The sequence below is a fragment of the Etheostoma cragini genome, chromosome 14 (assembly GCF_013103735.1).
Source record: "Etheostoma cragini isolate CJK2018 chromosome 14, CSU_Ecrag_1.0, whole genome shotgun sequence".
Taxonomy (NCBI): Eukaryota; Metazoa; Chordata; class Actinopteri; order Perciformes; family Percidae; genus Etheostoma; species Etheostoma cragini.
The window spans coordinates 16129350-16148608 of NC_048420.1; the positions used below are offsets into that span (position 1 = coordinate 16129350).

The following is a 19259-nucleotide window of genomic DNA, read 5'->3' on the forward strand; positions in this document are numbered from 1 at the left end:
TTGTGTTGTCCTTGACTATTGTTTAAATTGGTTTGATGTTCCGAAACACTTAAGTGTGACAAACATGCAAAGAAACAGAAAATGAGGAAGGGGGCAAACACTTTTTCACACCACTGTACGTTACTACACACACTGGCCATAACATCATAGCCACGCCCTAAAACACCTGACAGACCAATCCAGCTTAATCGCCGTTACTTTAATAATAGTTTACTAGGTAGTAACCTAAATGACTATTGCAGCACAAAGTTATTTTTTGTAAAATGCACACTGTAAAAAACCCTACATTTTTGGTACTCTCTTGTGAAAAAACTAAAAGAAGAATTCAATATTTTAGTACCTGGCTTCATTAACGTCATCAAGCTCACTTGACCGATCCCTCAAGAAGTCCATCTTGGATTTCTTCCTGGAGGGCCGTTCCAAAACCGATGACACTCTCTTGACCCTCACCTGGTGACGTGATATAGCAGGTGTTGGTTGCAGGTTGACATTTGGTTCATTGAGGAAACCACTGGGGGCCTCTAAACATTCAGCTGGTTCCTGATCTGAGACCTCTGCATCCCGAAACTGAGATGGTCTTCGATGTTTCGCCTTTGGTCGTCGAGTTTTACAGAGGATGAGGGGTTTTGTCTTTGGTGTGTCACGGTGGGTGGCCATGGCTCTGTCGATAATAGCCTGGGCTGTGCTTTCTTTGATGCTGGAGAAAGCTGCTTCAGGAACTCTCTGCACACTGACAGGGGTTGCGGGAGTTGTGGGAGTTGCGGGATTTGCGGGAGCTGTGGTCGGAGCGCTTTTCACAGGCACTACTCTGACAATGATTTTTCTCTCGGATGTTGTTGTGTGGTTACCAGCAGACAGGACATTTGTGGCAGAGAGGCTGGAACGAGGTTTTATTATAACACGAGGGACTGAGCGCTGCAAGGCATTACCACTATGGAGAATTTTTGCAATCTGGCTAATTTTATTGTAGGCAGGAGAGTTTGCACTGAGTGACTGATAAGTATTTGATCTCTGGTCTTTTATCAGAATTTGACCTTGTCGGTTTACCAGAAGGACCTGAGGGGCGGGAGCAGGTGGTGAGCTACCGGCGGCGTCTGGATTCTGATTTGCAACTTGCTGCTGACTTTCTGTCCTTGAGTTGTCCAAGCGAATGGCGATGGTTCTGTTCTGTGAGGCACCAGGCTGAACAGGTACGTTTAAACCATTGATCACAATTGGGGACGTGACTGTCCGTGGAACTGCACAAACAGTGGCAGCAGCAGGGGAAGCTAACACATTATTCATGGTCTGTGTTGGTGTAGGTCGAGGGGGCAACATCAATTTGAGTTTGCGCTGCTGTGGAGTACACAGTTTGTGCGTGAAGCGTTTGAAGTTTAATGCTGGACGTTTTGTCTTCACAGTGTCGGCTTTTAACAGCGGTGAGGGAGACTTTTTGGTTTTCCGCTCTGGACCCTGGGAACGCTCAGGAGAGTAGTCAGGGTCATTCAAATCATCTTTAAATCCTTCAATGGAGTCGGCCGATGAGCTACTCTCATCTTTATTGCCAACTTCAACATTATTTGGGTACCTCACAGTGCCATCTTCAGCAGAAAAAAAATGACCTGTAGATGAATCTAAAAACACCTCATTTTCAGATGTTGGTATTTCAGAGCTCATCGAGACTTTTTCCACCTGAACCGACATATCATCATTAGCATCATCATTAGCATAACCTGCTTCGAGGACATCAGATGGTGGAGAATTTTCCTGAAATACTGGCTCAGCTGTTGACGTTGACACAGTGTAGATTGACTCTAGCCTCTTTAGAGCGATCGTCAGCTGTTTAGTAGGTGTATTGTGGTTAGCGTGAACCTCACTATCTTCATCTCGTCGTTCTGTGTCCTGAGCTTCATTATTGACTGTCTCGCTTTCATCACTCTCTGACCCGCCGTCCGCTCCATCTAACTGGGAGATTGACTGTGTTGAAGTGAGCTGACCTGAGCTGTCTGAGCTGCTAGCTGCGTCGCACACCACTGTGCGGGAAAATTTAAAGTAATGGCTTGAGTCTTCATCTTCGGATTCATTCTCCCTCCCATCTACTTGCATTCCCACATCTTGCACTACACCTTCCACCTCTCCTCTCCCACCTTGTGCTCCACAGTGAAGTGCCACGTTCTCATTGAGCAGAGTCTCGTCAAACTCAAGCTTAGCATTCAGCATGGAAGCCACTGCTACTTCTGTGTCAGTGTCAAACACAGTGTATGGCAGCTCCTGGGCCATTAGGTGGGCTACCTCCTCTTCCAGGTTATCAGGGGCCAGTGAGATCCCGTTGGTTGTGGCCACTGCTGCATCTTCTGCCTCAGACGATGCCAGGAAGTCTTGCGGAACCTCTGCAGAGACTGGAGTGGTGATTTTAAAGTTTTGCCTCCCTCTGGGCGAGTGAGTGATTGTTCCTTGCCGAGTTAAGAGCCCTGCAGAAAAGCTAGAGTGACATCGTGGAGGGGAGCTCCAGACTGGTGATGCTGAGTTTTGTCGTGACAGAGGAGGCGAGGCTGCTCCTAAGGTTGATGACCTTGGAGGCGAGCTGAACAGGGCACATCTGGAGTGGACGGTGCCACCTGAACGGAGGGTCATCGGTACAGATGGGTCGCTGTCTGTTGGCGAGGAACTGCAGCGGCTTCTTGATGAGAGCCTGCGAGGCCGACGGGTGTCCTCCAGATCCCTCAATGTCAGGATATGATGTGATTTGGGAAGAGCGGACCCTGAGAGCATCAAATAACACACATTTAACACTCAAAATGCAGAGAAATGCCTTAGCAATGTCTAAATATATTAAAAAACCAAATGCCAATATCTTAAACCATATACCTGGAGATGGAAGAGGTCGAGAAGATCCCCCTGCTGGTTTCCTGGTCTGTGTGTGACCAGGACTTTTTGACCCAGGTGTGTTGTGCTGTTTTGCGTTGGGTGATGGAGTAGTGGACTTTATTGGGCTGGATGAAGAACTTAAACGATCCGGGGACTCTGTATCTGGCAAAGAAGAAAGGGTGAGAAACAAATACAACTACAGTGCATATTAGGGGAGGAACGGAACGTATTTGTATTAAACCGAAACTGTACGGGCATCATGGTTTGATGCATGAATTTACACAGAGAATACACGGTATAAAAATAAATAAAACCTCTGTGCAAATTCCTAAAAGTAACGTGGAACTAATGTAATGGGGTACGACTGTTAGATATGCGGGTTCTAGGGACACCTAATCTGTAGCACCGCCTTAGCTCTGAAGCTAGCCGAGCTCCGCCTACACGTAGTCTTTTGTCAGGTCGATGGTCCAGTGAGTGATTCACAGACAGCAGCACTAAGGAGAGAGGAAATACATCTAGCATGCATATCCGACACTATCACCCAGATGTACCAATCACAAAAACTGTCCAACTTCTCCTCCCTACAGTGCTTGACCAGCTTTTAGATACAAATACAATTTGGGCTTTAAGTATTTGCTGCATGTATTCAAACCTCATTACAACATGCCTTTGCGTCTACATATTTTTCGTTTGTTTTTTCTCTATGTAAATTCCACTTTCATAAATAAAAGGATGCTGTATTTTCAGCTGTGTAGCTTATTGTCTTATTTGATTACAAGTTCCAGGTGGAGCTTGGAGATGATGTGTGGTACTTACTGTTTATATCTTATTTTACAAACTTCAGGCTGTTGCAGCTAGCTCAGTGGAGAGACTGTATGACACTAGGTGGTACAGCCTGAGACATGCACAATAAAAAAAAAAATTCCTTTTGCATTTTTGTTTTGTTTTTCCCTCCATTGTACCGAACTCGTAGGTGACTTCTGTGTATTGTTACACCCCTAGTGCAAGTGTCATAAAATATAATGTATAAGTACTCAACTTCTACTATTTATGTTGTAAAAAGAATAATTTCAAGGGAACCAAAAAAAGTTGCATTAGTTTTAATGGAAGATTTAGCCTACTCCTATTAACATCAGCTCTGTATAAAAACATTTTTTAAAGTGCCGGCTGAAGTGAACAACAACAAAAAGTTCCTGCTGACCTCTGTGGTGGTTGGGGCTGTGGACTATGGTGTGATTCTCTTCTTGGTCCCACCTTGGATCTTGTTCCTCACCAGGCAGAGGCGTGCTCACTTCTGTCACCTTACAGGTGTACTTGCAGCGTCTACGGGGGTCCACGGTGCTCCAGTACAACCGAGAACATCTGAAGAATGCGTTCACATAAATAAATAAAAAAAGTAAGTAATACCCAAACCACAGTCAATTAAACTCATTATGAGAACAATAACAATGCTTAAGTGAGCACCAAAGCTCCCAAAAGAATCAAACAATTTCCTACAAAGTATTTTGATTTTTAGCAACAAACGTACTAACAGAAAACATCAGTTAGAAATGACCAGGCTAACAGTTGTATGATAATGACCACTTACTGATAGCCGACAGGATACAGCATCCTTCCATTTGATGACAGCTCTGACAACACACCAAGTTTCTGAATCTGCAGAGAGCCTGGGAAAGTTAAAAAAAATAATATATGATTCAGTACATTAAAGGCAGTCTGATATAAAGCAGTAATATGTAATACATTTATGAGTCAAGTGGTTTAGACAAACAGCCAGATATTCTTACCTATGGTCATGTTTATTAATTCTGGCTCTAAGCCTGTGAGGAACTTCCTTCTGAGATTGATTCCTTCAAAGTCCACATATACCCGCCGAGGGACTTCAAACCCTTTCCCAGATACCATCTGGAAGCGTATGGTAAATCACGAGTCAATACAATGTAGAGTAAGTGTGTGTGTGTGTGTGTGTGTGTGTGTATTGAGTCCAAACCTTTGCACTGACAAGATCCCTGTGTTTGAAGCAGTATATCTTCCTGTCCAGCTGAAACACACAGTTCTGGGCACGAGCACACATGAAGTGGAAATTACTTTGGCAGGTGGTAAGACAGCAGCCCACAGTGGCTCCCGACTGCCCACAACGATCACACCGCTGAAGAAAGGAGGACACAAACAATAATTAACTCTGAATTATGTCAACATTACTCAATACTTTTCACACAGGAGTATTACAGAGTTATGCAATTTGTGCCAACTGCAATACTACACCACTTAAAGCTAGAGTGACAAAAAACATCTGGCTACTAGAAACATGACCATATTTCAATTTCCTGGTAAGATCTTACCAGGTGGCGCCCTCTTGAGACAGCACTGTGCACTTGCAAAAGAGCACAATTCTCCTCATACACCTCTGCAGACCAAAGGCAGCAGTTAATGTGGGCCCACTCATTCTGTCCCAAGTACAACAGCCGTCCAGAATCCTATCAGGAGGGAAATGCATTGACATCACTTAATGAGCAGTAACAGTAGCCATGTTTATTATGTACGATGGACATAGGATAATGTACAGTCAATGCAAAGTTAATGGGGGAGCTTTTTCTGCCTCTTTTTCTGCATTCAAGTATTTTTATGTGAAATGCAGTGAATGGATCTGGTTTGTTGTTAAGCTACTATTTTAAATATTGATTATTTACTTAAGTTATTTTTGGCAGCCTTTGCTGCTCTTCCTAATTTAATATTATGTTAAAACTTCTAAATATGTTTGGGTTTTGGACTTTTGGTCAGACAAAGAATAATTGAGCCACCATGGACTATAGGAAATGATAGGCATTGTTTTTACTAAAATATAAAATGTGGAAATAATCTGCAGATTCATTGATAAAGAAAATATTTATTAGTTAAAGTGCTCATATTATGCTCATGTTCAGATTCATAATTGTATTTATTTTGTCAATTAATTGTATTGTTATTTCAGAATGGGATTAGATTGTTTCATTTAAAAAAATAAAAAACATTTTTGTTGTACTGTACATTGCTGCAAGTCCTCTTTTCACCCTGTGTGTTGTGCTATCTGTTTTAGCTACATAGTGAGGCATCTCACTTCTGTACCATCTTTGTTGGGAGTCGCACATGGGCTGTAGCTAGGTAAGGACAACTAGCCAGTCAGAATCAGAGCATGAGGCTGTGCCACGCAAGCAGCTAGGCAAGCATTATAACGTGTGTTACAAAGTGACGAACGTTCACCACGGAAGTAAAGGCTGGACTACAACAGAGCAGTTTATGAACAGTGGTTTCTGTTTGAGATGATAAGTCCCTTTGGAGTGGTCTTTTGGCTTTTTCACCTTGTAAACCTACAACGTGCACAAAAAAGATAAATAACACAATAAAGGAAAGAGAAAAAGCATAATATGAGTACCTAAAGTAAGACCACTAAACTCACCCTGGGAGCATAGTCTCCATATTGTTGGCACAGGGCACACTGCCTCATATCTTCAGTCTTGGTTCTTTCCAGATCCCTCTTTACACCTGTTAGGAAGGATGCGGACCAAATCAACAAGTATATTATAAACCTGAGAAGGCAAAATAAGTTTAGATGTACTGATGTGGCATATGAGAGCCTAAACAACGGTTAGTTATCAGTTTGATATGTTAACTTGATGTTGATATGAAAATCATATTCTTAGATTGGCAAGTTTATTTTTCCTATTACAAAACCAGTGTTTATTTATTTTAAACCCGTTTGTAATAACCTTAGAATTTTTTATTCTTTTAATATGTAGAAGAATTAATGCCAAACCTTATCTCCTCAATGACAAAACATTTATAAGATACAAAAAACACTACATGCCCATTGAACTCCACTTCTTAGAAAGTGTGCAACCCTTTAACTAGAAATTGGCTAACAGCCCTGGGGCACAACTATCGGCTGAAATATTGGAACAATAACAACTACATTTTCAACAATTAAGATATCAGCCACTGATATATCCTGCAACCTTTTTTCTATTGTATTTGGCTTGCAACCTATAAAATATACAATCCTCCCGGTTGTCTAAAGGTTCTCTGACCAAGACCACATTCCTCAGCATACATGATACAGAACAGGCTCTAATCGCAATTTTCATACCATGTGAATACAGAGGGAGGCTGTGGGATACACCAGACGGCTGTGTAGTGACTGAGGATAGCACAGAGTCAGTTTTCCCCGCCTGTGGGCCCCTGGACTCTTTGGGCTGGTATGTCCTTTCCAGCCACTGTGCATAGCTGTGCTCCTTAGATGGTGGGAGGACCGCCTCAGGGAGCATGCCACTACAGAGTCAAGAATAAGGACCGTAAGACAGAGAGCAGAGCCAGAGAGGACATTTAAGACAAGTGTGTTCTGAGTGACACTTTCATACTATATAAGTTATTTGACTTAACACTCACCCAAAGCTTTGACTATGCCATAAAACTATATTAATACATTTGAGGGAATAAGTTTGCTCTCTTTGGTAATTACCTTGGTAATTCCTCAGTGAAAGAGTTCCACTTTTTCAGATGGCTTGCTGGAAACCAACTGAACACCTGCTCAATCACCTGCAAGAAAAACAACAAAATTGACTGAAGAACGGTGTCCATTCTTGGACATTTTGGACAATATTTTACTGAAACAATCTTTGTATAGCTTGAGAGTCTAATGACCCAGCTCAACATTGCAGTCAAACCAGTGAAAAAAGTGAGTGAGATTTCCATCGGAAATCAATGAAACTCTGGTCTCTAAAAATAAAAACAACTGAGGGAAATTGTGCAGGGAAGCTTACTTTGACATAGCGTGCCCTGGCCTGACTTGTCGGTCTCTGGTCTTCAGGGAGAAGCTCCTCCTCTTTCAGCCACTTCCTCATCACAGAGACAACATCCGCATGGAAAGATTTCTGAAGGAGTGAGAATGAAAGAAAAATTGAGATCACAAATAATTTGTATTCATTTCTCTCAGCCGAATGCTTTAATGTGTTCAATTTATTAGTGACTGCTTTGGTCCATACACATTATTAAAAACAGGAAGAGTTGGTATTAGCAAATTATCAGAAAAACAATTAAATATAAACTCACTATTGAGGTGTAACCGCCCCCTTTAATCTTCTTCTCCATGGCTTGTAGATCACACACCGGTTGCTGCTCCCTGGCAAATTGTGCATTGTTTGTTTCCAGACACTGAAACACGAAAACTAAAAATAAGGGCTAGTTCTGCTATCTGATAAAAATGTCCAAACACAATTATACACTTGAAATAAACCATATTAGGGGGATTTTAAGGGAAGGTAAAAAGCTTAAAAACAGTGTACTCCTTGTCTGTTTTTTGTTATTATTACTGTTTAAGTAAAATATAATACTCTTGTAATTTTTTCTGTCAAAGTCTTGAGGGTAAGCTCTCACCATTTTACAGATAAGGAGGTGCTGTGTGGCGCTGTTGGAGAGGAGGTCAGTGAGCACCTCCTCCAGCCCGGCTATCAGCCTGCTCTGCAGCTCCTCCTTCAAGCTGTTGGGTTGAGTTTGATGCAGGCAGCAGGGTGAACAGGTATAAAGCCATTCTTCTGGTTGACTTGACAGCAACCCAAACAGCTCATCTGTAATGACAAAATAATATACTGATGTAGTACATACTAGTGTAACATACATCTTCTACATGTATAAAAAGCAGTAAGGATGTAGTAAATTAAACCAGTGCCTTTTTTATACATGTATCATGTTTCATTGTGAAAAAAATGATTCAATATTCTCCCAAAAGCTGTAACTTAAATCTTAAAAAACACTAAACCAGGGAATTATTAGTGTATGGTTGGAATGAAAACTGTAGATCACTTTAAAATGACTCACCAGAAAGTCCTTCACATGTGTGATGAATCCAGTGGCTGCACTTTGAACACTTAATCATCTGTGTGTTGTTGTCATCGTAGCACTTGTGGCAGACTGTGCAGAAATTACCTAGTGGAGATACAAATCATATGTCAGTCACATCATCCCTTTCTCGAGCTATGCATTTTTAATTTTAAAACAAACAATTGATGCAAGTCCAGTTCTTCTGAGCAACATTAGACTTGTTTGGTTAACTTACAATTAAGTCCGGGAGGTTTCCAGACAATTAACCATGTATTTACTGAGCATCCACATGTATTGCTACAAAATACTGTATATAGGTAGAAAACAGACAACCGTGTTGTGGGCTGATCGTAACCTTTTTTGTGGAGAGAAGTGCAGTCAGGACAGAGGTCCTGCTCGTGGTTCCAGGACAAGTCCCAGGTCTTTCCAGGAGTCACGCCACAGCTTTTACACCGAATGCATGTCATGCACACCTACACAAAAACAATGTACAGTTGATGGCATACTTGACACTTACACACTTTTGTGTAATTTTTCTCATTTTAGGTAGATTCTTTGTAGTCTACCCGAAACATATTTTCAATTTTTTTCACATTTTATGATATTTGGGGATTTTTCTGTTGATATAATTAAGACGCAGCAAGGAGATTTCTTTTTTTAATGCAATTACCCAAGGTATGTTGCAGTTCATTGGCTTAGGGTAAGTTGGTCCCAAGCAGGAAGGATGGTAGGAGGTTTGGCATCTCCTACACTGCAGCACAGGCTAGAGAGGAGAAAACACAAGGGTACATTTTTGGGGGTAAATACATGACTAGCACCTCATCTGTATGTCATTGCTCTCTCAAATCTACACATATGGAAATAAAAGAATAATTTAGTAGCAATATGATGATAGTATCTCAAGTACATCTTAATACAAATGAATCTGAAGCATAGGATGTTAAAATCAGAACTTTTATAACTTAATAAAAAAGGTAATAACTTTATAATAAGGTGAAGACCAAAATGCAATGTGTCTGTGTATTTAAAAGAAAACGTTAATGTCCTTCAAAGATAAAAAATATTTTTTGCACCAAACAAGGAAAGTACATTAGGGAGGGAGAAATGGATATAGCAAGTAAATCCTGTTTCAATGTCCATATGAGAAGTTGTGAACCTTTCATTAAACAGTTAGGAGACTTTTTGGTCATACTATAAGTGATGCTAGGTTGCATACCTTTGTGCTCTTGCTTCGACGGCCACACACGTGACAGAATTTGCAGCGCTTGCAGCACCAATTCTCCTTGTTCTCTTTCTGGGGGCGCTCCTCTGATGAGAGGCAGAAACTGTGGAAAGGCTCACAGCAGATCTGGCAGAAAATCATCTGATGGAAGTGGGAAACAGAAAGGTGTTATTATTGGCACTGCAAACCACCAAAGCACAAACTTAAGCAAACATGGGCTTTGGAGATATGAAGTGTAAAATGTAAATGGAAAGAACAGCGGAAAATCGTTATCAGTAACACTATTCCAGCTCTGGTAAAGAATTACCTCATGTCGCCCTTTACAGGCGCAGAGCAGACAGACAGGTTGCGGTGTGGTAGGGACAGACGTGAGGACGCTGAGGCCACCCATTAGCCATACATTCTGAACAGCACAGTCCTCCTGGTGGACACGAGGCAAGAAGAGGAGAAGAAGTGATCAGTTCCTGCTGCATAACGCATGAGCTCATTAACGTGAATCTAAATTAGTAGCTTTATAATGATCTAATATTACACGTGCATTCTGATCAAGTCTGGTTTATTTCCTGTTCCAACACCATGATGACTGCAGTTTACATACAAATATATAATTGCCAACCAACACAAGCCAAGAAACTCACCTTGAAATCCACACGAATCTTGAACTTCTGAGACAGTCCCTTTTGGGGAAATCCGTTAGTCAACCCAGTCAGGGTGTTCACTGATGCACAATCTGCAGTATTCTGGGAACGAAGGACAGAGTGTTGGTCAATTGTTGGACAGTTCTGCTGCACCGTCTCTTTTACAGAAGCATCCTCCTCCTCTTCTTCAGGTAGTTCCCGTCGTCTGTCCTCCTGCTCCTTTCGCGTGCCCTCCTGTAACTCTGTGTGTGGATTGATAGTTTGAGGGAGCAATTGCACATTTTTGTCTTTCTTAGCTCTGTGCGTCTCAGTCAAAACATCTGGGTACTGCACCTCAGACTTGCAAAGTTTCTCAAAACACAACGTTGACGAAACCTCTGTCAGAGCTTGTGGTTGAGACGATGATATACATGTTTGCAAATGCAAGGCAGACTGCACCAGAGACTGGGGCAAACGGTGCAAACGTAACAGCAGAGTTTTCTTTGTGGAGTCTGTAATGGGATGTGGTGAAAGTGGAGATGTGGGATGCATCACAGGCTGGGAGAGTTCTGGAGGACAGTGTGGTGCTAAATATGATACATGTGTAGAGTCTTTTATCGGATGTGTTGAAAGTGAAGAAGTAGGATGCATTACAGGCTGGGACAGTTCTGGAGGACAATGTGGTGTGCAATGTGATGCATGTAAAATAGCAGGCTGTGTTAGAAGCTGGGACAGTTTTGGATGTGACTGTGAAGCACACTCATCCGGACAAGGGGGACACCGCTTTGGCAAAAACAGAGCAGACTGCAGGATAAAATCAGGCAGACGGTGTAAGAGTATTTGTAGCTGCTGCTGCCGCTTCAGCAGTGGGCTTCTGGATGGGCTGGTTTCTGGTAAAGTTTCTCTGGGCTCCGTCTCCTCCATGTTCGCCTGTTCCTGTGAAGGAGGGGACTGCCTAAGCCAACCAGCACGATAGGTTCCAAAGTGACACGAATACCAGTGACATGCAGAGGCGGCGACAGGCAGCAGCCAAATAACAGAAAAGCAGAAGAGTGCTATGACATTGAGAACATTAGTCAGGAATAAGAAGGAAGAGAAGGTAAAGAAAATTTAGCAAATGCATTCAGCAGTAGAAACACACAGAGGTGTGGCTTAGAGTAAATGTAAAAAGTAAGGTATGCCTGTATCCAGTTGAAAGATTAGATAACAAAAACTAATGATTTTTTGAAAATTCAACTGTGAAAAAGCTATAAAAACTATTATGCACTAATAACTTGTCATGTTTAGTATTATTAAAACAGGCATCTCTGATGTGTAAGCTGTGCGATGCAAATAGGCAGATGGAATGAGAACATGAGGGAAATAAATATATCTTAATTTAAGTTAATATTTATACACATTTACATCTCACTCTCATTACACCTGGGAATGCAGATTTGAGATTGATAGTTGAAGTAGCATTAAAGCAGTAAGATGCATAGTGTTGAGGGTTAGTCTATTTTCCCTGTGGAATACGCATGTGTTGCATGTATTTCTGCAAAATTGCAAGAATACATATATAGTAGAGTCCTGAGATACTGCTAATAATACTACACCGTAATGAGCACTGCGGACAAATCTACAGCACACAAAAGCCCATAAATTGCACAAAACAGAAAAAAACACTTTGTTGCTTTGTTTACTATGCCAACTATATAGAACACATGTTGCTGACTCTGTACTTGCGTCTTCTTAGTAACAGAATGTAGGGGGCAAAAAGTTGCTGCTAAAGGCATTGAACACACTTTTAAAAATACCGCAATAACACCAGGACTGTGATCATTTTGGTCACTATAACAGTGAGGTTAAATTTTCATACCATTACATTATTCTTGTCTTCAAAATATGCTGGCTTCCTTTGTTGCTGGTGTGTGAAGGAGGAAGAAGATGGAGTTATTGGCTTCTGGCAACACAAACCAATGAGTCAATCAATAAGGAGCAGCAGGAAGTTGCCATGACCTCCGTTCATTTTAAGGTGTATGTGTGTGCGCACACACGATAACGTTACCAATTTACAAGCAAAAACAAAGATGGGAGATAATTTCAACAATTGGAAGCAGCGTTTATACATTAATAGAGGCGGATTTCTTATGCAGAATGTCAGAGGATTCAAGCAATACAGATTTAAAAAAAAAGAAAAAAAAAGAAAAACTCATATACATTCAAGACAGTAGATGGGTAAATTCACAAGTTTGCTATATTAGATTAGCATGTGATTTGAAGAAGTAAATCAAATGTGCACTAAAACAAGCAGAAGCAAAGAGTCCGACAGCCAAGGTGTATGCTTCATCTTATCTTAAGTTCTGATGCAGCATTAAAGCCATTTCAACATTGAAATTAGTGGTATCTAAAAAATAACATACACATATATTAACGTTAGTTAGGTTTTTATGTTACTGTATTGCATGATTTTATTTCTCAAAAGTGAAACTGAACACATCATAACTGACATACATTTGAAAGGGTGCCACTTTCATTAGAAATCTTTGTGATTGTTATTTTGAATATGTACTGCTCATACATACAGTGCTGCTAATGAGCATAGGAACCCCTGCTAAAAAGAGGAATAAAAAAAAACTTTTGTAAATTGATCTTAATGCCTCATTAAAAAACAAATGAGAAAAAAATCCAACCTTAAAAAGGACAACAATTTTCTTTGTGAATGAATAATGTATTGTAAATAAATAAATGTTCTTCCTTAAAATACAGGGACACCACTATGTTAAATTCCCTGATTAAATTCCCTTGGCCTTTGGAATTAAATTACCACGTACCCTTCACCATACCTAGAGATTGGCAAATTAGCCTGATAGCTGGTTTGCTATGCATTGAGAGATGATTTTATGGAAAGTACCCCATGCAATGGGGGGCAATTTTAATTCCAAAGGCCAAGGGAACTTTATCAGGATGCATAGTATCCAGGATCCATGAAATAACTGGCCTTTAAAAATAAAACTCTGCCTGCCTCTATGGAAATTTAACATAAAAAGGTGTCTATACTCATTCTCCCTGTATTTTGAGGAAGAACATTTCATTATTAACAATACATTATTCATTTGCAAAGAAAAAATGTGTCCTTGAAGGTTGGATTTTTTTCTTATTTTTTAATTAAGACAATAAGATCAATTTTCCAAAGATGATTTTCTTATTCCTCTTTTGAGTCAACTTAAGCAGGGTTTCCTATACTCACGAGCAGGACTGTATGAAATAAGCTGCCATTTCTTTGTTGTAAGCCATGTGTGCATAAGGCAGTAATGTAGAACTATGATTGATCCCAGAAGAAAATATTAAACCCCGTGGACTACATGAGTAAAGTAATAATGGTTATTTAAACACAAGGTGAGTATTTGTATCTGTTATGATAGAGATTAAATTCCAAAACATTGGTCTGGATAGAAAAATCTATCTAATCTAAAGTTTATAAAACATGTAGGTTAGGCACATGGAAGATGGTTAATATGAAGGAAGGAAAATTTAAAGTCAGAAATAGAAGACTAGCAAGGCTGAATTTGAAAGATTAGATTTGTTCCAACACAGATGATTAAATTAAATTGGAAAAAAAACTGAAAGTGAGATGCAGACCTGGGCAAAGAGTTATTTGGAAATATTTGTGTTTTTATCATCAACATTTTTAACACCACCTATCTGGAAATTTAATAGACTTTATTTTTTTCTCCAAAAATACAATTTGGCCCAGGTTTGATCAGGTGGAAGACTGGAAGCAAGGAGGGAAATCTACTGGATGTTTTTACCTTGTAAGCTCTGGGTCTGCCCCCAGCTCCTTTGGAGAACGGCCGGCGAGGCTTCACCACGTCAGTTGTAGCATCATCTGCCAGTACTCCGGCATCTTGAGGAGCAAGATCTTTAAGAGAAGAAAAACAGATCTAAGACACAATTCTGATTCTACTGGAGGCATAGTTTTTTATTTTAAAACAATACTGCGTTTGTTGGGTCTGAGCACTGCTCCCACCAATTTCAGTAAACACTAAACAAAGTTTGTTGTATTATTGAATGGTCTTTTCAATACTTGAATCTGATAACCAATGAACTTCAGTTTACACAGCCTGTGAAACCAGTAATATAAGGTCCTATCCACAACTGCATTGTTGTGTGGACGTCGCTTCTCAAACAGCAATGGGGGGGGGGGATTTACTGTAGAGTTTAAGTGGGCTTCACCTGTTCAAACTTTTAAGTTGATCAAGTTTACATTATGTCAAATTTACTTATGACCAGTAGACAAGTAGATACTTGCATTTGAAATGGCTTTGCTAGATGGAGGGAGCGCTAATTTGACTAGCCTTTCTTCAACTTGGCAGACAAATCTCTGTCTGCCATGTAGTTTCCTTTATCAGCTCACGCTACACAAAAACACAGTCCTCCTTATGCGTATCTATGTGTAATTAAATGTTTGGATAATTGTCTATTTCATTTACAATGTACCTCTCTACAGTGGTGCTCGAAGGTTTGGGCACCCCAGGTAAAAACTTGTATTAATGTGCATTAATAAGCCAAGAAAAGATGGAAAAATATCCAAAAAGGCATTAAATTACAGATTAGACATTCGTATAATATTTCACAAAAAGTTAGATTTTATTCCATTATTTACACTTTCAAAATAACAAAACTAAAAAATGGCATCTACAAAAGTTTGGGAAGCCTGCATAGTTAATACCTTGTACTGCCCCCTTTGGCAAGTATCACATCTTGGAAACGCTTCATGTAGCCAGCCAAGAGTCTTTCAATTCTTGTTTGAGGTATCTTGGCCCATTCTTCCTTACAAAAGTCTTCCAGTTCTTTGAGATTTCTGGGCTGTCTGTCACGCACTGCTCTTTTAAGGTCTATCCATAGACTTTCAATCATGTTGAGGTCAGGAGATTGTGAAGGCCATGGCAAAACCTTCAGTTTATGCCTCTTGATGTAATCCACTGTGGATTTTGAGGGTTAGGGTTAAGGATCATTATCCATTTGTAGAAGCCGTCCTCTCTTTAACTTCAGCTTTTTCATCACCTGATCTTTCCAGACAATGATTGAGAACAATCCATGACACTGTCAGGTCTTAACTTTCCAAAGGGGGCGGTGCATGCTAGAAACTCTGCAGGGTGCCCAAACCTTTACAGACACCATTTTTATTGTTTTCTGTTATTTTGAAAGTGTAAATGATGGAAATAAAATCTAACTTTTTGTGACATATTACACGAACGTCTAATCTGTCATTTCATGCCTTTTTGAGATCTCTCTCCATCTTTTTTTGGCTTCTTATGCACATTAATACAAAATACGTAATGTAACACTTTGTCCCACAATTGTCAAAACTTATTTTATAGTGCTAAATCTTTCATCACATTATCTAGTGACCCCTGTTGGTGTTGTCAGAACTTATAAGATGTCATGCATCAAAGGTCTCATGCCAGAAATGAAAATATGCTGGAACCACAGCTGGAATCCAGAAAAAAAATAATGCTGCTGGGCGCCCTCTCTCTCTCCCTTTCATGACTTCAGCCGTCGTCAGCTGAAAAATAATCTTAAATTTTTTTTTTTAAGAAATGGAGCTGCTATTGACTGCATAACTAATTTTTACAACTCTGTTATCTGTTCTATGTATGAAATGTAAAGGTTATTATAATTTGTGATATGCTCCCTGCAGCAAAGCTCTAAAATTAACGTCATTGATCTTCAAACCTCTGTCTGCAAAAGCAATATAGAAAAAAGAGAGAACACAGTGAGAGGTTTGAGCAAATAAAAAAAAAAAAAGCTTTAGTTACCTTGGTTGCTAGCAGCAGCTACAGTTGGCTTGACTGGCAATTTGTTTGCCTTATGTTCTTCTTCTTCCTCTTCTTCCTCAGATTCCGACTTCAGCAAGCTGCTGTAGGAGCGTGGTGTGATATTACGCAGGGACTGTTTCCTGACTCCAGGGGCCATCGAGGACGATCCCTCGCCTGCACCTTCAAACCCCCAGTTTGCATCGTCACTGCTTGACACAGAGGCCGAAAACTGCCTCGCCTGGACTAAGAAAAAGGAGCCCCATGATTAATTTAGTAAACAAAATTAATATTTGGATATGTTGTTAGCAATTAGGTTGAAAAAAGAAACATTCACTCAGGGCTAAAAAATGAGAGCAGGAGCATCATCTAATTAGATACATACTTTTCAACGGTCTGACGATGCGCTCAATTTTCGCTTTTTCGATCCGCTGACACTTCTTATATCTAGGGGCAGAAGAAACAGTCAAATGTACCGTTAAATGTGTAATGATCAAAAGGTGACCAGTGGTGTGAGAAATTCCCACGCAACACAGAAATCTTGTGCAGTAAAATTAGGCAATTTACCGTAAACTCAATAAATTCGAATGTTTGATTAGTTTAACTTACATGCAACACTGCCGCTTGGTGTTTGGCCCCCCGAACTTGGGCTTATCGAGGCAGTTGACACACTTTGCGCAGTCCTCCTCTATCAAACAGCCTCTGCAGCGCCCGCAGCGCCGGGCACGGACTCCTCCAGGTATATATCGACTCAGGACCTTCCTCTTAATAAACTTGTGGCCTCTCCCTCTCCCCCTCCCCCTCCTCCTCCGCTGGATGTGTTCCTGAGAGGCAACCCATTGAGCCCTGCCCTGATCAGAGATGTCATCGTCATCATCTGCCACATCTGCAAGCAAGAGACGAAGAGGATGGGTAAAAGAGCCACAATATGCATTTCATACAGTTTTAAACACATGTGGGGGCGACATCTTTGGATGCCAAAAAATTACTATTCAGTCTGCAGGAGACATTACAGGTCTAACTGCTGTGATTGAAGGTGCTTGTATACTCATTTACTGGTCTTTTGTCTGGTTTCTACAGCTAAAAGTTGCTAGTGGCTGCTTGAAGTCTTGGAAATAGAAAGAATCACTCTAGGATAGAGTAAGGTGACTGGACAAACACATCAGGAGTCTCTGACAAATCCATTGCTGGTGGAAATCCCCCTACCTGGCCTTTTTAAGGTTTGAAAACTACTCAAAATAGATTTAAAACTCAATTGCTTTGACAACCTCTGGGCTCTCCCAGTGGTAGTATTTGAAGGCCAGCCGGCATTAAGCAACTTCAGACAAAGAAATTACTGTTAGAATTTTAAAAGAATAAAAGTAGCTGGATTTACATTGTGTGAGGATCCGTGTTTCCCAACAGCACTAGATGTGTTCATTAAGAGACAAAATTCAGGGCAGTGAGTCTACTTGTCAAACGGCACTTCCTCACCTCATACTGAGTGATGCTCACTCGACCAGTGTTGGGTAAAGCTTTCCAACAGCGGTGGCTAATCTGTGTGTGACAAAAGATATTTTTGCTGGCAAATATCTTAGTTACAACTACATTGAGCTAACAAAGCAGTTTTTATTTTTGCGCTCAGCATGTTATCTTTGCCAAAAGCAAAACTGTTCTTTTTTTTAGGTTGTGTTTATAACTGCAGAAGCTTAACTATGCCAGTTTGAAAGAATATTTTAGCAGGTGAATGTTTTCATTATAGTACATTAGCAGAGCAGCTTTGCCAAAGTAAACTGGCAGAATGCATTTAAGTTGGGACAATGCTAATAAAGCATCTTGGAGAAATTAGATTGAAAAACAGTTAACCTACCTTGGAGCATGGCTATATACAGTATCAAGTCGATCGATTTTTTACAATCAGTCTGTGAATGATGTGACAACCCTGACTATTTTGGGGTAGTAATAACTCCAACTGCACCGTAGCAACAATTGACACTGCACATCTTACAATATGCTGTGGGGACGTAAGCTTCTGAACTTGTCTATAGAGGGTTCAGCAACTTAAATTTAAGTTTAAAGATGAAATCTTTAAACTTGTATTATTAAATTTAAAAAAAAATTCCAATGAGCTTGTGGAAGCATTTAACAATACAGTATTTTTCCCAGGTTTGTGGAAGACTGTATTTGGCAGGTGATTAAGGGGTCCTCCCTCAAGAAAATGTGACATTTTATGGAATTTCCCACCTCATTTTGGACTTTTTAAATCACCATATCTGTGTCTAAAACATTGGAAAAGCAGAGAAGCTGATACATAAATAACACTCGAAAAGCTTAAAGACAAAAAGTATTTGATACACTGCAAATTTTGCAGGTTTTGGTCAACTAGGAGCACTTCAACTGTGAGAGATTGAACAAAAATCCAGAAAATCCCATTGTATGATTTTTAAATAATTAATTAGCATTTTATTGCATGCCATGTATTTGATACATCAGAAAAGCAGAACTTAATATTTGTTACAGAAACCTTTTTTGCAATTACAGAGATCCTACGTTTTCTGTAGTTCTTGACCAGGTTTGGACACACTGCAGCAGTAATTGTGTCCCACTCCCCCATACAGACCTTCTCCAGATCCTTCAGGTTTTGGGGTTGTTGCTGGGCAATACAGACTTTCAGCTCCCTCCAAAGATTTTTTTATTGGAATCAGGTCTGGAGACTGGTTAGGCCACTCCAGGACTTTGAGATGCTTCTTACGGAGCCACTCCTTAGTTGCCCTGGCTGTGTGTTTCGGGTTGTTGTCATGCTGGAAGAACCAGCCACAACCCATCTTCAATGCTCTTACTGAGGGAAAGATTTTGCTGGCAAAGATACACTCACCGGCCACTTTATTAGGTACACCTGTCCAACTGATCGTTAACACTTAATTTCTGAGCAGCCAATCACAT

General features: G+C 40.3%; 1 protein-coding gene across 2 annotated transcripts in view; it reads right to left on the minus strand.

Annotated features, from left to right (window-relative positions):
* The window catches only part of kmt2ba (lysine (K)-specific methyltransferase 2Ba), a 33146-nt gene that overhangs the window by 4903 nt on the left and 8984 nt on the right, over positions 1-19259 (minus strand). The window contains exons 6-28 of one of the 2 annotated variants that reach the window (XM_034891626.1): positions 16947-17223; positions 16723-16784; positions 16341-16583; positions 14331-14440; positions 10561-11475; positions 10230-10343; positions 9917-10063; positions 9371-9463; positions 9056-9173; positions 8698-8805; positions 8257-8447; positions 7933-8034; positions 7644-7754; positions 7343-7419; positions 6971-7152; positions 6284-6369; positions 5190-5324; positions 4838-4996; positions 4635-4752; positions 4436-4514; positions 4049-4209; positions 2848-3009; positions 341-2741 (exon numbers count right to left, since the gene is read on the minus strand). In XM_034891626.1, coding sequence (XP_034747517.1) covers positions 341-2741; positions 2848-3009; positions 4049-4209; positions 4436-4514; positions 4635-4752; positions 4838-4996; positions 5190-5324; positions 6284-6369; positions 6971-7152; positions 7343-7419; positions 7644-7754; positions 7933-8034; positions 8257-8447; positions 8698-8805; positions 9056-9173; positions 9371-9463; positions 9917-10063; positions 10230-10343; positions 10561-11475; positions 14331-14440; positions 16341-16583; positions 16723-16784; positions 16947-17223 — 6151 coding nt within the window. The remainder of the gene's footprint in view (positions 1-340; positions 2742-2847; positions 3010-4048; positions 4210-4435; positions 4515-4634; positions 4753-4837; positions 4997-5189; positions 5325-6283; positions 6370-6970; positions 7153-7342; positions 7420-7643; positions 7755-7932; positions 8035-8256; positions 8448-8697; positions 8806-9055; positions 9174-9370; positions 9464-9916; positions 10064-10229; positions 10344-10560; positions 11476-14330; positions 14441-16340; positions 16584-16722; positions 16785-16946; positions 17224-19259) is intronic. The other variant, XM_034891628.1, reaches the window with a different exon arrangement.